Below are 17,992 nucleotides of genomic sequence, written 5' to 3'. Positions count from 1 at the left end.
TTTTGGTGTTTAATTTTGAGTTTGGCACGTGTGTGGAGTGATCTTATCACAATCACAATATAGAACAGTTCCATCATTACCTCTCAAAAATGCCCTCATGCTAGCCTGTCATAAATAGTCTCTCCTACTCTTAATCCCTGGAAACTCTGGATCTGATTTCTGTCCCTTTAGTTTTTCCTTTTCCAGAAGGTCAAATGAATGAAGTTAAAAAAAAAAATGTAGCTTTTGAGTCTGGCTTTTGTTTGCTGGCACACTGCATCTGAGACTCATCCATGTTGATGCTTGTTCACTCACGTCTTTTTATCGCTTAGCAGCGTTCCATTGTGTGGGTAAACCACAGTTTGCTTATTCATTCCCCAGGTGAGGAGCATTTGGGTAGTTTGCAGATTTTGGTGATTATGAATAAAGCTGCTGTAAATATTTGCATATATACAATAAGTATAAAGTAATATCTCACTGAGGGTGCAAATGGAATTTCCCTGATGACTAATAATGTTGTGTTTTTATGTGCTTATTTACAATTCACATATTTTTTTTGGAAAGTTTATGTTCAAAAGACTCTATCTGGAATACATAAAGAACTCTGAAAAGTCAATAGTAAGTAAATAGTCTTTTGTCAGATATATGATTTGCAAATATTTTCTCCTAGTCTGTAGCTTGGTTTTTCTTTCTTTTAACTGTGTCTTTTAAAGAACATTTAACATTTTAAGTGCAATTCATCATGCTTTTTTTCTTTTGAGAATTGTATTTTTTGGTTGTATCTAAGAATCCTTTGTTTAACCCAAGTTCCCAAATATTTTTTTCCTGTTTTTTCTTCTGAAAGTTTTATAGTTCTGTATTTTGCATTTAGATACTTGCCTCTTTTGTTGCCAGTGAGAAGGCTTTTGTAAGCCCACTATTCATTCCAGTGTGGGTTGTCTAGTTTAGATATTTTTCTCTGGCCACTTTATTTTTTTCCCTTTGTTTTTGATATCTATTATTACTCCCCTAGGTATGGACTTATTTAATTTGTGTTTCCGAAGACTAGTACTACTTCAATGTAAGGATATGTGTTTTTTATTTTTATTTTTAAAACTTCTTAGCCACTGTATTTTCATATGTTTCAAATATTGCCTGCATTTTTTTTTTTCTATTTTAACATCCTGGAAGTCCAATAAAATTTCTTTTGAACCTTTCTCTTCTATTCTTTATGTCTCTTAAAATTAAAAAAAAATTCATTTATTTCTCTGTGCATCATGCTGGGGAATTTTTAATATATATTTCTTGGAATTCTTTCTAATACTATGTCAAATCTGTTCTTTAATCTATCCATTGAATTTTTAATCTTAATGATATATTTTTAATTTCTTGAAGTTCTTTGTCATTTATTTTCAAATTTATCTTAATCTTTTTGTGTTATTTGGATTCTTTCTTCAGACTCATTAGAACTATTTATCAGCTTTTTATAATAATATCTTAAGTTCTTTTATTTATTCTGAATCTTGCTTATTATTAGGGCTTCCCTGGTAGCTCAGTTGGTAAAGTATCTGCCTGCAATGCAGGAGACCCTGGTTCGATTCCTGGGTTGGGAAGATCTACTGGAGCGGGTTAGGCTACTCACTCCAATATTTCTGGGTTTCCCTTGTGGCTCAGCTGATAAAGAATCCACCTGCAATGTGGGAGACCTGGGTTTGATCCCAGGGTTGGGAAGATCCCCTGGAGAAGGAAAAGGCTACCTACTTCAGTATTCTGGCCTGGAGAATTCTTAAAAAGAATATCTTATTCTTTTTGTATTATTTGGATTCTTTCTTAATACTCATTAAATCTTAATACTCATAAATCTTTATCAGATTTTTATAGTAATATCTTAAGTTCTTTTGTTTATTGTGACTCTTGCTTACTGTTGGTCGTGTGTTCATGGCTTTTGAACTTTGGGATTGTAAATTTTAATTTTGGAAAATTTATGGGGCCTGATTTGAAGCTGTACCTTCCAGAGCAAGTTTCTGTTTGCTTCTACCAAATGGCTCAGAGATACCACTGGCATGAATCTTTTTTTTTTTTTTTTTTTGGCTAATTTTTCATCTTGAAGCATTGCAGAGCTCATGAATAATATTAATGGAATTCAAACCCACATAAAGCATGACCCCATGGTTGCACATTCTCAGGGAAGACTGTTTCCCACTTGGAACTGCTGTTGCTGCTGCTAAGTCGCTTCAGTTGTGTCTGACTCTGTGCGACCCCATAGACAGTGGCCCACGAGGCTCCCCCGTCCCTGGGATTCTCCAGGCAAGAACACTGGAGTGGGTTGCCATTTCCTTCTCCAGGGACACAGACACATTTTTTGTTTGTATCCTGTGCTTTTGGATAGATATATTTTTCTAGTCTGCACTGTCACTGAGGAGGCACCTTTTTAAGGGATCCAGCTTCATGAAGCAGGAGAGGGAAGGGTCTTCTCCATCCTGTCTTGCATGAGCCCAAGTCCTAGTCTCCTAGCTCTGTGTAGGTGGTAAAGCCCAAGGCTCTGGCTTTCTGAGGCCAGCATATTTTTCTTTTACCTGTCCTGGTACTAGTGGTAAAGAGTCCTGCCTGCCAACGCGGGAGACATAAGAGATGCAGGTTCAGTCCCTGAGTTGGGAAGATCCCCTGGAGAAGGGCATGGCAATGCACTCCAGTATTCTTGCCTGGAGAATCCCATGGACAGAGGAGCCTGGTGGGCTTCAGTCCATAGGGTTGCAAAGAATCAGACATGACTGAAGCAACTTAACACACACATACTCTGCTCCCACCCAGCCCCCACCAGGTCATCTGCTTTAAGGATTTATAAAGGTTCCTATTTCAGTTTTTGTTGTTGTTCTTGTTCAGTCTCTTAAGTTGTGTCTGACTCTTTGGAACCTCATAGACTGCAGTACACTAGGCTTCCCTGTCCTTCACCATCTCCCAGAGTTTGCTCAAACTCACATCCATTGAGTTGGTGATGCCATCCAACTATCTCATCCTCTGTCATCCCCTTCTCCTCATGCCTTCAATCTTTCCCAGCATCATCGTCTTTTCCAATGTGTCAGCTCTGCATCAGGTGGTTAAAATGTTGGAGCTCCAGCTTCAGCACCAGTCCTTCCAATGAATATTTAAGGTTGATACCTTTTAGGATTGACTGTTTTGATCTTCTTGCTGTCCAAGGGACCCTCAAGAGTCTTATCCAGCATCACAGTTTGAAAGCATTAATTATTTGGTGCTCAGCCTTCTTTATGGTCTAACTCTCATATCTGTACATGATTACTGAGAAAAGTGTAGCTTTGACTATATGGACCTTTGTTGGGGAAGTGATGTCTCTGCTTTTTAATACGCTGTCTAAGTTTGTCATAGCTTTTTTCCCAATGAGCAAGTGTCTTTTAATTTCGTGGCTGCAGTTACTGTCTGCATTGGAGCAGTGATTTTGGAGCCCAAGAAAATAAAAGTCTGTCACTGTTTCCATCTTTTCCCCATTTATTTGCCATGAAGTGATGAGACCCGATGCCATGAACTTATCTTTTTGAGTGTTGAGTTTTAAGCCAGATTGTTCACTCTCCTCTTTCACCTTCATCAAAAGTCTCATTAGTTCCTCTCTGCTTTCTGCCATCAGGGTGGTGTCATCTTCATATCTGGGGTTGCTGATATTTTCTCCTGGCAATCTTGATTCCAGCTTGTGATTCATCTAGCCTGGCATTTTGCATGATGTACTCTGCCTATAAGTTAAATAATCAGGGTGACAATATACAGCCTTGATGTAATCCTTTCCCAATTTTGAACCAGTCCATTGTCCCATATCTGGTTCTGACTGTTGCTTCTTGACCTGCATACAGGTTTCTCAGCTTTTAGTTTCCTTTTAATTTCTGTTGACTGGCAATTTCCCCAGTATTCTTGTGAGCTTAGAACTATTCATTTCTAAGTAGATGGAAAGTTTCAGTTTATTCGGTTTTCCCTATAGCCTAAAGTGGAATCTAAAACAATTTTAGATTCCAATAGCCCAAAACAATTTTAGACTCTTTAGTATCAAGCTTACTGATTATAAACCTAAACTCGGGAGTTACGGGTTCAAAATAGGCTTTGCTGACCACATTTTATGTGATTTTGGGAAAATTATTAATACTTCGACTCTCTGTGTCAGTTTCCTAATCTGTTCAATACTGTCCACCTCTTAGGCATGTTTTGGTGCCGGGGTCCAGCCCCAGTGGATCCAGGGAATTCGAAGCGGGGATGGCGTCGGCGAGGATCAGGAAACAATTGCTTAATTAAATGTTAATTAAGGATATAAAGAGTAATAGAATGAGGATAGCTCAGTGAGGAAATTTCAGTGAAGAAAAGAGGCTGAAATAAGGATAGCTCAATGAGGAAATTCAGTGGAGAAAAGAGGCTGAATAATTCAGCCAGAAGGTAAGAGAAAGAACGACATGGTGAGACCAAGTTTCGGTGAACAAGGCCCGCGCTTTATTTTCCAAAGTAGTTTTTATACCTTAAGTTATGCATAGAGGATAATGGGGGAAGGGGTAGAGTCATGCAGCAAGCCAGGCTTTCTTCCTGCAAACTTATCATATGCAAAAGCTTAGGTGATTTGCATCATCTTCTGGCCCGGAGGCCTGTTAACATTTTAAGACCCTTTCTTCAGAAAACTTATTTTTCTCTAAAGGTGATTGGTCAGGAGCCACCCTCCAAAAGCATTAGATAAAGTTGCATTCCTACAGAGCAAAGGTGTGGTGGGCTATAACAAGAAAAAGAATTAACTCAAGGGTCCCAGGTTACAAACATTAAAGCTACTTACACCAATTATATTAATCAATACACTGCCAGGGACACAGCAGGTAAGGGATATGGAAACTTAGCAGCAAACATTGGCCCAACAAGTGAAAATCCCTTCACCAATACAATTTCTAATCAATCTTTTAACTACTCAAAAGAATCTGTGTTTAGACAGTTTAGAACATCTCCTGCCTCTCACAGTTGGGAGGCTCTGAACAATCACATGTGGCCAGAAAAACCTATTCAGGCAGGCTAGAGGATTTCCAAAGGAGTTTGTAGGTTGAAACACTGTCACACCCAGGAATTATTAACTGGAGCTGTAAGCTAACTCTTCTTTCAGAGAGAGGTAGTGGGGGACAGCCCCCCGTAAAGTCAGAGGTGTAGGTGAAAGCACAAAGCAGAAAGTAGGCAGACTCTGGTTTTGGGGGTAGATGGGGGACTCCTGAGACTCGATCCCGCGTTTGCGTATGCCGAGCCTCCTTCCTCATGACCTTTGTCATGGGCGGAGTTCCTCACGCTGGCTCCCGGCAGTGATAGACTTCCAATTGAGCTATTCCAGATCCTGAAAGATGATGCTGTGGAAAGTGCTGCACTCAATATGCAATATGCCGGCTCCCGGCATTTTGGGGATAAAATGAGTGAAATATCTACAATTTTTAGAAGTGACTAGCAATGGCACCCCACTCCAGTACTCTTGCCTGGAAAATCCCATGGATGGAGGAGCCTGGTGGGCTGCAGTCCAAGGGGTCGCTAGGAGTTGGACACGACTGAGCGAGTTCACTTTCACTTCTCACTTTCATGCATTGGAGAGGGAAATGGCAACCCACTCCAGTGTTCTTGCCTGGAGAGTCCCAAGGATGGGGGAGCCTGGTGGGCTTCCGTCTATGGGGTCGCACAGAGTCGGACACGACTGAAGCGACTTAGCAGCAGCAGCAGCACCTAGTACAGAGAAGGCAGTGGCGCCCTACTCCAGTACTCTTGCCTAGAAAATCCCATGGGCGGAGGAGTCTGGTAGGCTGCAGTCCATGGGGTCGCTAAGAGTCCAACACGACTGAGCAACTTCACTTTCACTTTTATGCATTGGAGAAGGAAGTGGCAACCCACTCCAGTGTTCTTGCCTGGAGAATCCCAGGGATGGTGGAGCCTGGTGGGCTGCCGTCTATGGGGTCGCACAGAGTTGGACATGACTGAAGCGACTTAGTAGCAGCATGTAGTAAGTACTCAATACATCTTAGCTAATTGGCCTTAATTCTTTAACCTAATTGGTCAGTCCTTCCTATGTTATTTTTCATGAAATTCAGTGTAAAGTCAGACACATAGTAGCTGTCACATAACTGTGTTTAACAAATTTAGAATGAAAAATTTACCATTTTATGTAGGTAGGATAATATATTTACAAAGACCTGACAAATTTTAGAGTAGCAAAGGATTAGTATTTCTGCTTACATATTCCTAGGTGATGATTTTTTTCTAAAGCAGCAACTTCACAATATTGATGCACATGTTTTAAAACATAGCTTAATATTACCTCATTCAAATTTATTTAAAAGAAAAATATCAGCAATTAATTCCAGGCATATTTTATTTGAACCCACTAAGCTATAGGTCAAAACAAACTCTAGCATATTTATTAACCGATGAGGACTTTGATACTAATAGCAAAGGCAAGACTTTGTAAAAGTTGTGATTTACGTGGAAAATTAGTAAGGTTCATCTGGGGTTGGGGTGGAAAATCCACAGGTATGCTGCATGTTGACTGCTGACTGCAAATGATTTAGTGTCTGTAAGACCTTTTACATTGTCAGAATAATAAATCTTAGTATTTTGATTAGTTTTATTGCTCATTTGTCTTTTATTAATTTCTTGCAAAAATTTCTGAGTGGCAGAAAATGAATTTAAAATGCTAGAGGTTTTTTTTTTTTCTTTTTTTGCCACATGCTGTATAGCTTGTGGGATCTAGTTTCCTGATCAGGGATTGAAGCCATGTCCCCTGCAGTGGAAGCATGGATTCTTAACTATTGGACTGCCAGGAAGTCCCTAAAATGCTAGAATTTTAATGAAATTTCTGTAGTAATGGTATAGTTCTCAGTCTTAGAATTTTGGTTTATTGTTGCTTCTGAATATTTTTCTTGAAGGAGCCAATTGTTGCAACTGGTGTAAAAAAATCTCATGGCTTTCAGGTAGGTATCTAATTGTTTGGAAGTGTTTTTATAGACTACCTTTCTTGGGACTAACGTGGAGATGAAGTAGGGTACATGGAGCAATGAAAAGTGGAGGCTGAATGTGGCTTTGAGAATGAAGAAGTAAAAAAAGCAAACAGGCCACAAGGTAGACGATCAGAGGGGTTGGGAAGAGAGGCCCATGGGCAGTGGGATGGGGAGATGGTTGGTGCTACTGGGGTGGGAAACTGTGGGTAAAATTGTGAAATGGGCAGTATTTGCCTTTTGTTGTGTTTCATGTCTTTTGTCTCATTTTTCCTGCTCATTCTAAGCGTCAGGATCATATGAGGTAACACGTGTGAAAGATCTTTGTGTATACTGAAATGTGGTATCTGAGTAGTTGCTAATATCTAGTTTTGTTACCCCTGTATAAAAACCCATTCTCAGGGAAAGATCAGCTTGATTCATTTATGCCAAGATCTAAATTACTGACAGGGCTTGTGTGACTTCTAGCAATTTCAGCATTCTCACGAAACTATGCAGCCTTAAGAATTTACTGGATATTATGGAATTTTAGGCTTTAACCTGGCCTTTCACAGAAGAATATTTTTGAACAGGAAACCCTCTTTAACACTTCCAAGATCACATAAAGTAAGCATTGTTTTGCTTATTATAAATTAGGTCTCTACTAGTTTCAGTCCATAATGTACCTGTTTTCTTCTCTGTTAAATTGGGGTAGTAATACCTATCCCAGAGGGTCATTGTGAGACGTGACTGAGGCAGTGTGTGTAAAGCACTCAGCACAGGACCTGGCCAGTAGTAATTCTCAGTAAATGTCAGTTATGATTTTTATACTACGGACTCAGCTCAGTTCTCCTGGGGCTTATGTCCTAGTTCAGGTGAAGAGAGATGCTTGTGCACTCGTGTAAGCTTGTGCAGTCATGTAAGCAATTAAACCCTGGCAGTTTAATTCTCAGCACCACCTGCCTTCTGTCCTGGAGATTCACAAGGGGACCCAGATGGCAATGATGGAATGTAGACCAGGAGCATAAAAGCCTCCAAGGGCTGAGTCCTGCAGGGCTGGAGCAGACATTCCCTCCGTTGGAGGGGAAAGGTATGTCTCCACTCTCCCTGAGGTTTTGCCCTCTTGTGGGCTATGTGAATTTCCAAGGTGACTTTTACTGCCAAGCAGAGCCTTCAAGCCCTGTGATCCCTGTTTTTGCTTCCTGCAGCCATGGATGTCTTTTCCTGTCCTCTCTCAGGAAAACACAGCTGCACCAAACTGATGTTTTCACCAGTTTTAGCAAATGAACTTTGCTAAAATGGAAAGAGAAACCAAAATGAGATAGAAAAGCTGTGACTAGTATAAGAGTAAATGATTAACCAAAGCACATGGTTCTGATTTGAAGACCTCCATTAGAAGTACACTGTGATTCAGACTATTCACTTTGCAGCTGTTCAGTAGCCACATGTGAGCAGTGACTACTGTGTTGATTAGCTTGCCCTAGACCCTTGACTCTCCATCTGAAAGTAAGCTCAGGCAGCAGGGACCATTGTGCCTCATCCTCAGAGCTTGACAGAGAGAGATTCTCTTTGGGACAGATTCTTCTCTATTATTGCTAGAAATTGCTGGAGAGTGGTGCATATTACTTTGGTGCAAATGTTATTAAATTCAATTGTGTATGTAAATTGTATTTTATCAAGTGTTATATTATTAGAATAATTTAACACTACTGTATGATGCATGTCCTTACATATACTTATATTTGAGTTAAACTAGTCTAGAAATTTAAAATAAAAAACATTATTTTTGAAAACTATTTCTTTGGAAATAATTTTTAGGTTGATACTGCAATCAATTTGAACTCTGGTAAAGAAGGCCACTCAGAAAGCAATAATACAGAGGAAAGTAGAAACAGTAATGATAATAAAGGGGAAAGCTACTCTGAGAAAATAAAATTGCCTGAAGAGGGGTCAGATGATGATTCGAACTTGGGTCAACATCAGATAGTCCCTGAATGTTCAGGTAGGATAATTACTTGGTAATTAGCTAATGATAATTACAGATGCTATAGTTAAAATATTAGAATTACATAGTTTTTTATTATTTATTTTTTATTATGTAGAAATAATGATACATTTTTTTTGTGAGAAAGCAAATCACCAAGTTTTTATTTACAAGAATATTAAGAGTTCTTAAGTACATGTAGAAATATAATATGTCATATAATAAAATTGTTACTGTGATCATTTTAATCAAGTAGGAAGTATTTCTGTATTTTATGACATGATTTATTGATCTTTTTGAAAATTATATGATAAAATGTATCCTGTAATATATAAATGCCTTTTAAGGGATAATCTCATTTGATTTTAATAACTTCTGGATTTCAAAAAACTCCTTCTTTTCCCATGGTTATTAATACTGGTCAAAGTGAATTAGAACAGCAGTTCTCAAAACATGGACTGCAAAGCCCTGGGCTCTGAGGCCCTTTTAGGAACTCTGCAGAGTAAAAACTAGTTTCATTGTAATACTGATATATCAGTAATATAATTCATTATAATACTGAAATGATTCTGTTTGCTTTTTTGCCCACTGAGTGGTTTCACTGATGGTACAAAAGCAATGGTGGGTAAAATTGCTGGTGCTTTGACATGAATCAGGACAATGAATGGCATCAAACTGTACTAATAGTCATTGTGTTCTTTAAGGCCTGGCATAGGCAGAAGAAAGAAATAGCCAATGTCACTCAAGAATGTTCTTGATGGAGCAGTAAAATTTTAAAACTCTAATTAATCTTGACCTTTGAGTACACATCTTTTTTATAACCTATGTGGTAAATTGGGAGGTACATATAAAGAAATTCTGCTGTATGCCAAGATGTGAAGGTTGTGTTGAGGAAAAGTGTTTGTGAGGTAATTTGAGAGTTGAACTGGTCCTTTTTTAATGGGACTCCATTTTCACTTGAAAGAAGAAGTGGCAGACAAACTACTGTTGTTCGGACTTAAGTATTTGGCAGACATTTTTGTAAAAATTGAAAGGGCCCTGTTAATTCGGGAAAACAACTGAAAGTATTTTTTGTCAATGATAAAATTTGAGCTTTCAAGTAAAAACTTAGAATCTTAGAAAATTTGTGTATGTCAATATGAGCTTTACAACTTCCTAGTACTTAGACTTTTCTGATAAAAATCAGTGGCAATATTAACAAATGTGATTTGTTGATATTGTATATTGAAATGTGTTAATATTTTGAAGTTTTGCCTACTTCAGTGAACCACTGGCTTCCAAATAACCAATGCAGGATAAAAGATCCATTTAACATGAAAAATAGATCCATGGATTTATGGAATAACTAGGGTTACAGATTTCACATTATAACTAAACTTTAAGAAACTACCTCTTGTCCAGTTTTAATATTAGTATTAAAGAAGAATATCCACCATTATCTGAAAAGGATATTTCTCCTCCCCTTTCCAACTACTGTGTAAGGCCAAATTTTCTTCATATACTTTAACTGAGGCAACAGATTACAGTAGATTGACTTTGAAGCAGGTACGTGAATCCAGCTGTCTTCTATTAATCCAGGTACAAAAGATTGAAAATATCACTATTCTTCTCAACAATTTTTTTGGAAAATATAGCTATTTGTCATAAAAGTGTTATATTTGTGTTAAAATATAATAAGTAATGCCATGTTTATTATTTAAAAATGAATAAATATATATTTATAATATTCTTCAATTTTGATTTCTAATATGATAATTATCCATAGACATAACTCACATAAACAAAAGTTACTTTGGGTTTTCCATAATTTATGAACTATAAAGGAAAGCTGAACTTGTAGTGGTGGCCTCCCCAGCCTGAACCTGAGGCGTGATGGGCTCTTCCCTCTCTGGCATAGGCCTGTGGGCTCCATTGAGGCAGGGGCTGCTCAGCTGCCCCTCTCCACTCAGGCCTTGACCAGCTCACTGGGCTGGCTGGCTCCCACTGCACAAACAGCCAGCTCGGAGCTCCACTCCGGGGGCACCAACTTTGAGGCTGTCTTGAGGGTCACAGGCTGGCTGGTATGGCCAGCAGAGGGCTGTGCTCACAGTGCCCACTGCCTCAGACAATGGTTCTGGTTGATGGGTGTGTCAGCCATCTCCACATGGCCACTAATGCACTATGGGTTGAAGAATGATGTTGCTGGAGCGGCCGGGTGCTAGTTCAGACCTGGCTGCTTTCTGCAGTTGTACGTTTCAGCTTGGGGTGCAGTAGCAGCGAGGCAGACACCAGCCATAGTTGCCCTACTCAGTCATTGGTTGGTGCCACAGTGGGCCCCTCCCCCAAGCAAGTGACTGTTAATGATCAACTGTCAATCAGTAACCATTAGTAGCCCTGCTCAGCCATTGGTTGGTGCCACAGTGGGTTCTTCCTCCTCCCCCTGTTGTATATTTAAAAAGAGTCCAGATTTGGACTGACGGGGAGATGGATGTTTTTTTGAGATGCTAGTCTGACATCTTCTCAGTCGGCTAGTTTTTTGACTCAAGTTGTCATTTCTTGTTCCAACAGCTTGTTTTCTGATTTATTGGCCTGTCATGCGGTGAGCAGAATGAGTTTGGGTTCAGTAACAAGCTCATAAACTTTGAGAACTGATTTAAATTGTGTTTGGCATGAGATCAGCTCTCAGACAAGGTGACTCAGGATTACAGTTATCAGGAAATGAGGTATTAGAGTTGAGACTAGCTAGTGGCCCCATTTACGTTGTATTGTTTATATTACATTATATTTACATTACAATGTAAACATTGTAATGTTTATATTATATTACATTATATTGTTTCCGTGTAGCAAGAGTTAACTTCAAAAATGCCTGCTGGATAAACCACCTGTATACATGGAGCTTGAGAATGCTAGGGCTGCCAGTTGGAATTAGAACTAGAGGCTTTTGCGTTTGACATATGTGAGCAATACAATTTGTAGAGTCTCCTTATTAGTAAGATCAGTATTCTTTTTGGGTAAGCTTCTTCCCTCTAAACATATCTCCTTTTCCTTTAAGAGAAAGTGATATACATTATAGGGAAACACCATTGGACTCTGTATTTTCAAAAGTTGCAAAACTTGGCTTTTCTTTGCATAATATGACATTTCTGATGATCTAAGCTGGCGTAGCTGAGACTTTAGGACTTGAACACCTATGCTTATTGCCAGGTTATCATCTTTCATCAGACTTTACAGAGGAATTATCTCCTGATGGTAAAGAGCTTTAGTTCTGGAGTCAACACAGATCTGGGCAGAGACTGACTCTGCCTTTTACTAGTTATAAGATGATAGATCTTGGACATGTATTTAACTCAGTTACAAATTAGCCTCAGTTTACTAATTTGTAAAATAGGGGCAATAATTATTCCGTCTCACTGGTTTATGGTGAGGATTACACAAGATAATGAATGTAAATAAAGCATTTAACACTGTGCCTATCAGGTAAATGTATAAATGTTAGTAGTAGTGATAGTTTTAGTCTCTCAGTCACGTCTGACTCTTTGTGACCCCATAGACTGTAGCCTGCCAGGCTCCTCTGTCCATGGGATTTTCCAGGCAAGAATACTAAGTGGATAGGCTTTCCTTTCTCCAGGGTATCTCCCTGACCCAGGGATTGAACTGGGGTCTCCTGCTTTGCAGAAGGATTCTTTACTGTCTGAGGTGTTGGCTGCTATTATTAATATGACCATTAATCATAATGATAATTATTATTAATCATAATTATTATTAATCATAGTCATAAGTGAAAACTTAAATAACAGGAGTTCTAAATAGTTCCTATCAATTATCCATAATTCAAGAACATTTTAGAGTGTTTTGGGCTTCCCTGGTGGCTCAGCTGGTAAAGAATCTGCCTGCAATGCGGGAGACCTGGGTTCGGAAGATCCCCTGGAGAAGGGAAAGGCTACCAACTTCAGTATTCTGGCCTGTAGAATTCCATGGACTGTATAGTCCATGGGTTTTGCAAAGAGTCAGACATGACTGAGCAACTTTCACTTTTACTTTAAGGTGTTTCAGGAAAATGGGATAACAGGAAGGAGTGTAGATGAAAGGTGTTTAGTTACATGGTGTACTTTTCTGAATTTGTTTCTGACATGGTGGAATTACTCTGTGTCTCTGACATGCTATATTTTACTATAGCTATTTGTGTAAGTGACTTCTCTTTCAGTTAGTCTGAAGCAATTGCAGGATAGGGTCTTTGTCTTATTCTTTGTTAATTATGAATATAGAAAGTATAGCAGAATGAAGGAGAAAGAATTTGGGGTTGAAATCATATGAGACCCACTTCTGAATTCAGTGCTATAATTTATTAGTTATTTGAAAGGATTAAGTTATCTCAACTGTAAGAGAGAACTAAATGTCTGTTTCACAAGGTTGTTAGATAATTATATGAAAAAAAAAAAAAAAAAAAAAGCGAAAGCAGGCTTCCCTGGTGGCTCAGATGGTAGAGTCCACCTGCAAAGCAGAAGGCCCAGATTTGATCCCTGGGTTGGGAAGAACCCCTGGAGAATGGAATGGCTACTCATTCCAGTATTCTTACCTGGAAAATGTCATGCACAGAGGAGCCTGGAAGGCCACAGTCCATAGGATGGCAAAGTGTTGGACACGACTGAGTGACTAACACTTTCACTTTTTTCCAAACCAAGATACATGACACCAATGTTAGTTATTACACCAACCATAAACATTTGTTGAATGAAAGAACAAATAGTAAAAGTAAAACAAGAAAAAAAAAAAGCTTTATGATTTTAATAAACTTCATGCTCATTCCTACTTTCAACATAATACAGATGAATTTGAATTAAAAGAATTAGATTTTCAACTTCAGGATGCAATTCAGAAGATGAAGAGGCTTGACAAGATATTGGTGAAGAGACAATACAAAGAAAAAGAAATTAAGAAGCAAGGTCTAGAAATGAGAATAAAGCTGTGGGAGGAACTTAAGGTAAGAATTGTATAATTTTATGCTGACATGTGAGAAGCAACTTCCTCTAATAAGTAGAAATAGCATGGCCTCTGGTAGTGCTAGTGTGGTCTGCCTTAATTTATTTTGTGGAGATGGCAGTAGTGTTTATATGTGTGTATGGGGTGAGGGAGCAGTGAGAGAGAAAGTTTTCTGGAACTGGAGAAGGTGATTTTGCAGGATTCCAGATTTCAGGCACTGCCCTGAGCGTCTTCATTCCCCAGACAACAAAATAGGCTTCTCTCACCAGTGGACAGACAGCACAATAGGCTTCTCTCTCCAGTGTCTGGCCTGGGCGCCTGGGTTCCTCCATATCTGGAATAGAAAGGAATTTGGTGCCTACGTTCATCAGCTATGTATGTCAGCTTTTTCTTCAGCAAGCTTACAGTTTGGAGATCAGTACACAAAAACAAAAAAATCTAACCCCCTGGTTACCATTATTACTTGAGTAAACTTTTGTGACAAGCAAGCGAGGAGTTGACTATTTCACATGCTGGTCAAGATCTCTTTGGGAAGCTGTAAAATGCCTGTGGTCTGTGACCATGCTCTATATACTTCTGTCTTAGTGAATTTCTAATGCTTGATTAACTCTCCTTGGCCTTCTTGGACCTTTTATTCTCTGTAGTATTGAGGGGTGGAAGTTGACCAGATGTTGGCACTGACTTGTGTATAGCTATTGCACTTTTAAGATAAGGACCATTATAACAACAGATGGATTGTTTTTTATAAATTCTACCTTGATTAGTTGACTGACTTCCTAGGAAATTTCCCAGGCAATGATGTGAATTAACAGTAAAGTAGTTAAGAATACATTTTTACAGGGTTCCCAGGAAGACCAATGGGAAGGAAAAGTAAGTATATAAAATGCAGTGCTTTAAGCTAGAAAAATACATTTTAGCAGGAAAAGTTAGTCTATCACTTACCTCTGTTGAATTTCAAAGCAAATTTTTACTTGCTTGGAAATATGAATTATAACTGGAATCATAATAAAATAATACCAATTTTGAAATGTATGAAACTTGCTTACTATTAAACAGAAACTTAAAGCAAGGTAATTATCATATAGAGATAGACATATTCCAACTCTTAACTGGGAATGCTCATTGACAGAATTTTGAGGGAATAGGAAACATGAACAGATTTCCTAATTAAAGGAGTAAAAATGACCTGTATTTATGAACAGAATTGGAAACCATCTTAGAATTTAAAAAAATATATCAGTGAATACAGTTGCCTTCTTTCCCCATGTTTAAGCTTTTATTCTCTTTTATTAGTCTGCAAAAAATGATGAAGTTTTGCAAAGTAATGAGGAGATGGAAAATACAAAAAAGTTTCTAGCTTTGACTGCTGCATCAGAAGAAACTGTTGGTGAGTAAAATTGATTCATTATTTTTATCTCAGAGTCATAGAATATTTGGATTAAAGTAAAATTCTCAATTCAGTTTTCTTTTTCTTTGTGAGTTTAATTTTTCTTTAGGAGAAACCATCATGTTAGGTAGGACAATATGAAACTATGGTGAATTTGAGTACATTTCAGAGTCTTCTAGGGTTTGTGTTCTAGGGTTTGTGTCTGCTCAGAGATGAGGAAACAAGGAGTGAAAAACCAGGAAGTAGACCAAGCATGTCTTTGCCGGTAATTGCTGTACCTCTTGGATGCCTCTAGACACCTAGTTTATGTTCACAGTCCCCTAGTTGTGTGATGACATCCCATGGGGTTTCTCACTCAGGCCTCTGCAACCTTTTATAAAAATCTGTTACTGATTTGTCCTTTTCCTATTCACTCATAGTCCTGCTTTATGAGATCAGCTAGTTACTTCTGTGTACGTGTTTCTACTCCCCTTGTGTGTATGTAGCAGTTGATCCTTGAACACATGGTGTTTAGGAGCACTGGCCCCCGTGCAGTTGAAAATCCAAGTATAAGTGTATTGGCCACCTGTCTCTGTGGTTCTACATCCACGAGTCAGTTCAGTCGCTCAGTCGTGTTCGACTCTTTGCAACCCCATGAAACGCAGCACGCCAGGCCTCCCTGTCCATCACCAACTCCTGGAGTTTACCCAAACTCATGTCCATTGCGTTGGTGATGCCATCCAATCATCTCATCCTCTGTTGTCCCTTTCTCCTCCTGCCGTCAATCTTTCCCAGTATCAGGGTGTTTTTCAAACGAGTCAGTCTCTTCTTCCCATCAGGTGGCCAAAGTATTGGAGTTTCAGCTTCAACATCAGTCCTTCCAATGAACACCCAGGACTGATTTCCTTTAGAATGGACTGGTTGGATCTCCTTGCAGTCCAAGGGACTCTCAAGAGTCTTCTCCAACACCACAGTTCAAAAGCATCAATTCTTTGGTGCTCAGCTTTCTTCACAATCCAACTCTCACATCCATACATGACCACTGGAAAAATCATAGCCTTGATTAGACGGACCTTTGTTGGCAAAATAATGTCTCTGCTTTTTAATATGCTGTCTAGGTTGGTCATAACTTTTCTTCCAAGGAGTAAGCGTCTTTTAATTTCATGGCTGCAGTCACCATCTACAGTGATTTTGGAGCCCCCCAAAATAAAGTCGGTCACTGTTTCCACTGTTTCCCCATATATTTCCCATGAAGTGATGGGACCGATGCCGTGATCTTAGTTTTCTGAATGTTGAGCTTTAAGCCAACTTTTTTACTCTCCTCTTTCACTTTCATCAAGAGGCTCTTTAGTTCTTCACTTTCTGCCATAAGGGTGGTGTCATCTGCATATCTGAGGTTCTTGATATTTCTCCCGGCAATCTTGATTCCAGCTTGTGCTTCCTCCAGCCCAGCGTTTCTCATGATGTACTCTGCATATAAGTTAAATAAGCAGGGTGACAATATACAACCTTGACGTACTCCTTTTCCTATTTGGAACCAGTCTGTTGTGCCATGTCCAGTTCTAACTGTTGCTTCCTGACCTGCATACATGTTTCTCAAGAGGCAGGTCAAGTGGTCTGGTATTCCCATCTCTTTCAGAATTTTCCACAGTTTATTGTGATGCACACAGTCAAAGGCTTTGGCATAGTCGAGAAAGCAGAAATAGATGTTTTTCTGGAACTCTCTTGCTATTCTGATGATCCAGTGGATGTTGGCAATTTGATCTCTGGTTCCTCTGCCTTTTCTAAATCCAGCTTGAACATCTGGAAGTTCACAGTTTATGTATTGCTGAAGCCTGGCTTGGAGAATATTGAGCATTACTTTACTAGCATGTGAGATGAGTACAATTGCATGGTTGTTTGAGCATTCTTTGGCATTGCCTTTCTTTGGGATTGGAATGAAAACTGACCTTTTCCAGTCCTGTGGCCACTGCTGAGTTTTCCAAATTTGCTGGCATATTGAGTGCAGCACTTTCACAGCAGCATCTTTTAGGATTTGAAATAGCTCCACTGGAATTCCATCATCTCCACTATCTTTGTTCGTAGTGATGCTTCCTAAGGCCCACTTGACTTCACATTCCAGGATGTCTGGCTCTAGGTCAGTGATCACACCATTGTGATTATCTGGGTCGTGAAGATCTTTTTTTTTTGTACAGTTCTTCTGTGTATTCTTGCCACCTCTTCTTAATATCTTCTGTTTCTGTTAGGTCCATAGCATTTCTGTCCTTTATTGAGCTCTTCTTTGCATGAAATGTTCCCTTGGTATCTCTAATTTTCTTGAAGAGATCTCTAGTCTTTCCCATTCTAATGTTTTCCACTATTTCTTTGCATTGATCACTGAGGAAGGCTTTCTTATCTCTCTTTGCTATTCTTTGGAACTTTCAGATGCTTATATCTTTCCTTTTCTCCTTTGCTTTTCGCTTCTCTTCTTTTCACAGCTATTTGTAAGGCCTCCTCAGACAGCCATTTTGCCTTTTTGCATTTCTTTTTCTTGGGGATGGTCCTAATCCCAGTCTCCTGTACAATGTCACAAACCTCCATCCATAGTTCATCAGGCACTCTATCTATCAGATCTAGTCCCTTAAATCTATTTCTCACTTCCAGTATATAATCATAAGGGATTTGATTTAGGTCGTACCTGAATGGTCTAGTGGTTTCCCTACTTTCTTCAATTTAAGTCTGTGGATTGAACCAATCAAGGATTGT

The 17,992-nt window shown here is 39.0% G+C and overlaps 1 protein-coding gene and 1 non-coding gene across 3 annotated transcripts in view; both read left to right on the top strand.

Moving 5' to 3' along the window:
* Positions 1-17,992, top strand: part of FSIP1 (fibrous sheath interacting protein 1) — a 211,105-nt gene that overhangs the window by 9,295 nt on the left and 183,818 nt on the right. For both annotated transcript variants that reach the window (XM_010809205.4, NM_001193138.2), the window contains 3 exons: positions 8,754-8,937; positions 13,728-13,882; positions 15,175-15,268. In XM_010809205.4, the coding sequence (XP_010807507.1) occupies positions 8,754-8,937; positions 13,728-13,882; positions 15,175-15,268 (433 nt within the window). The remainder of the gene's footprint in view (positions 1-8,753; positions 8,938-13,727; positions 13,883-15,174; positions 15,269-17,992) is intronic.
* TRNAC-GCA (transfer RNA cysteine (anticodon GCA)) lies at positions 1,500-1,571 on the top strand. Its single transcript has one exon. It is a non-coding gene; the product is annotated as a tRNA-Cys (tRNA).

This window comes from Bos taurus, chromosome 10, assembly GCF_002263795.3.
Source record: "Bos taurus isolate L1 Dominette 01449 registration number 42190680 breed Hereford chromosome 10, ARS-UCD2.0, whole genome shotgun sequence".
NCBI lineage: Eukaryota > Metazoa > Chordata > Mammalia > Artiodactyla > Bovidae > Bos > Bos taurus.
The sequence above is the reverse complement of the archived record's forward strand: the minus strand, read 5'-3'. Positions and strand labels throughout refer to the sequence as shown.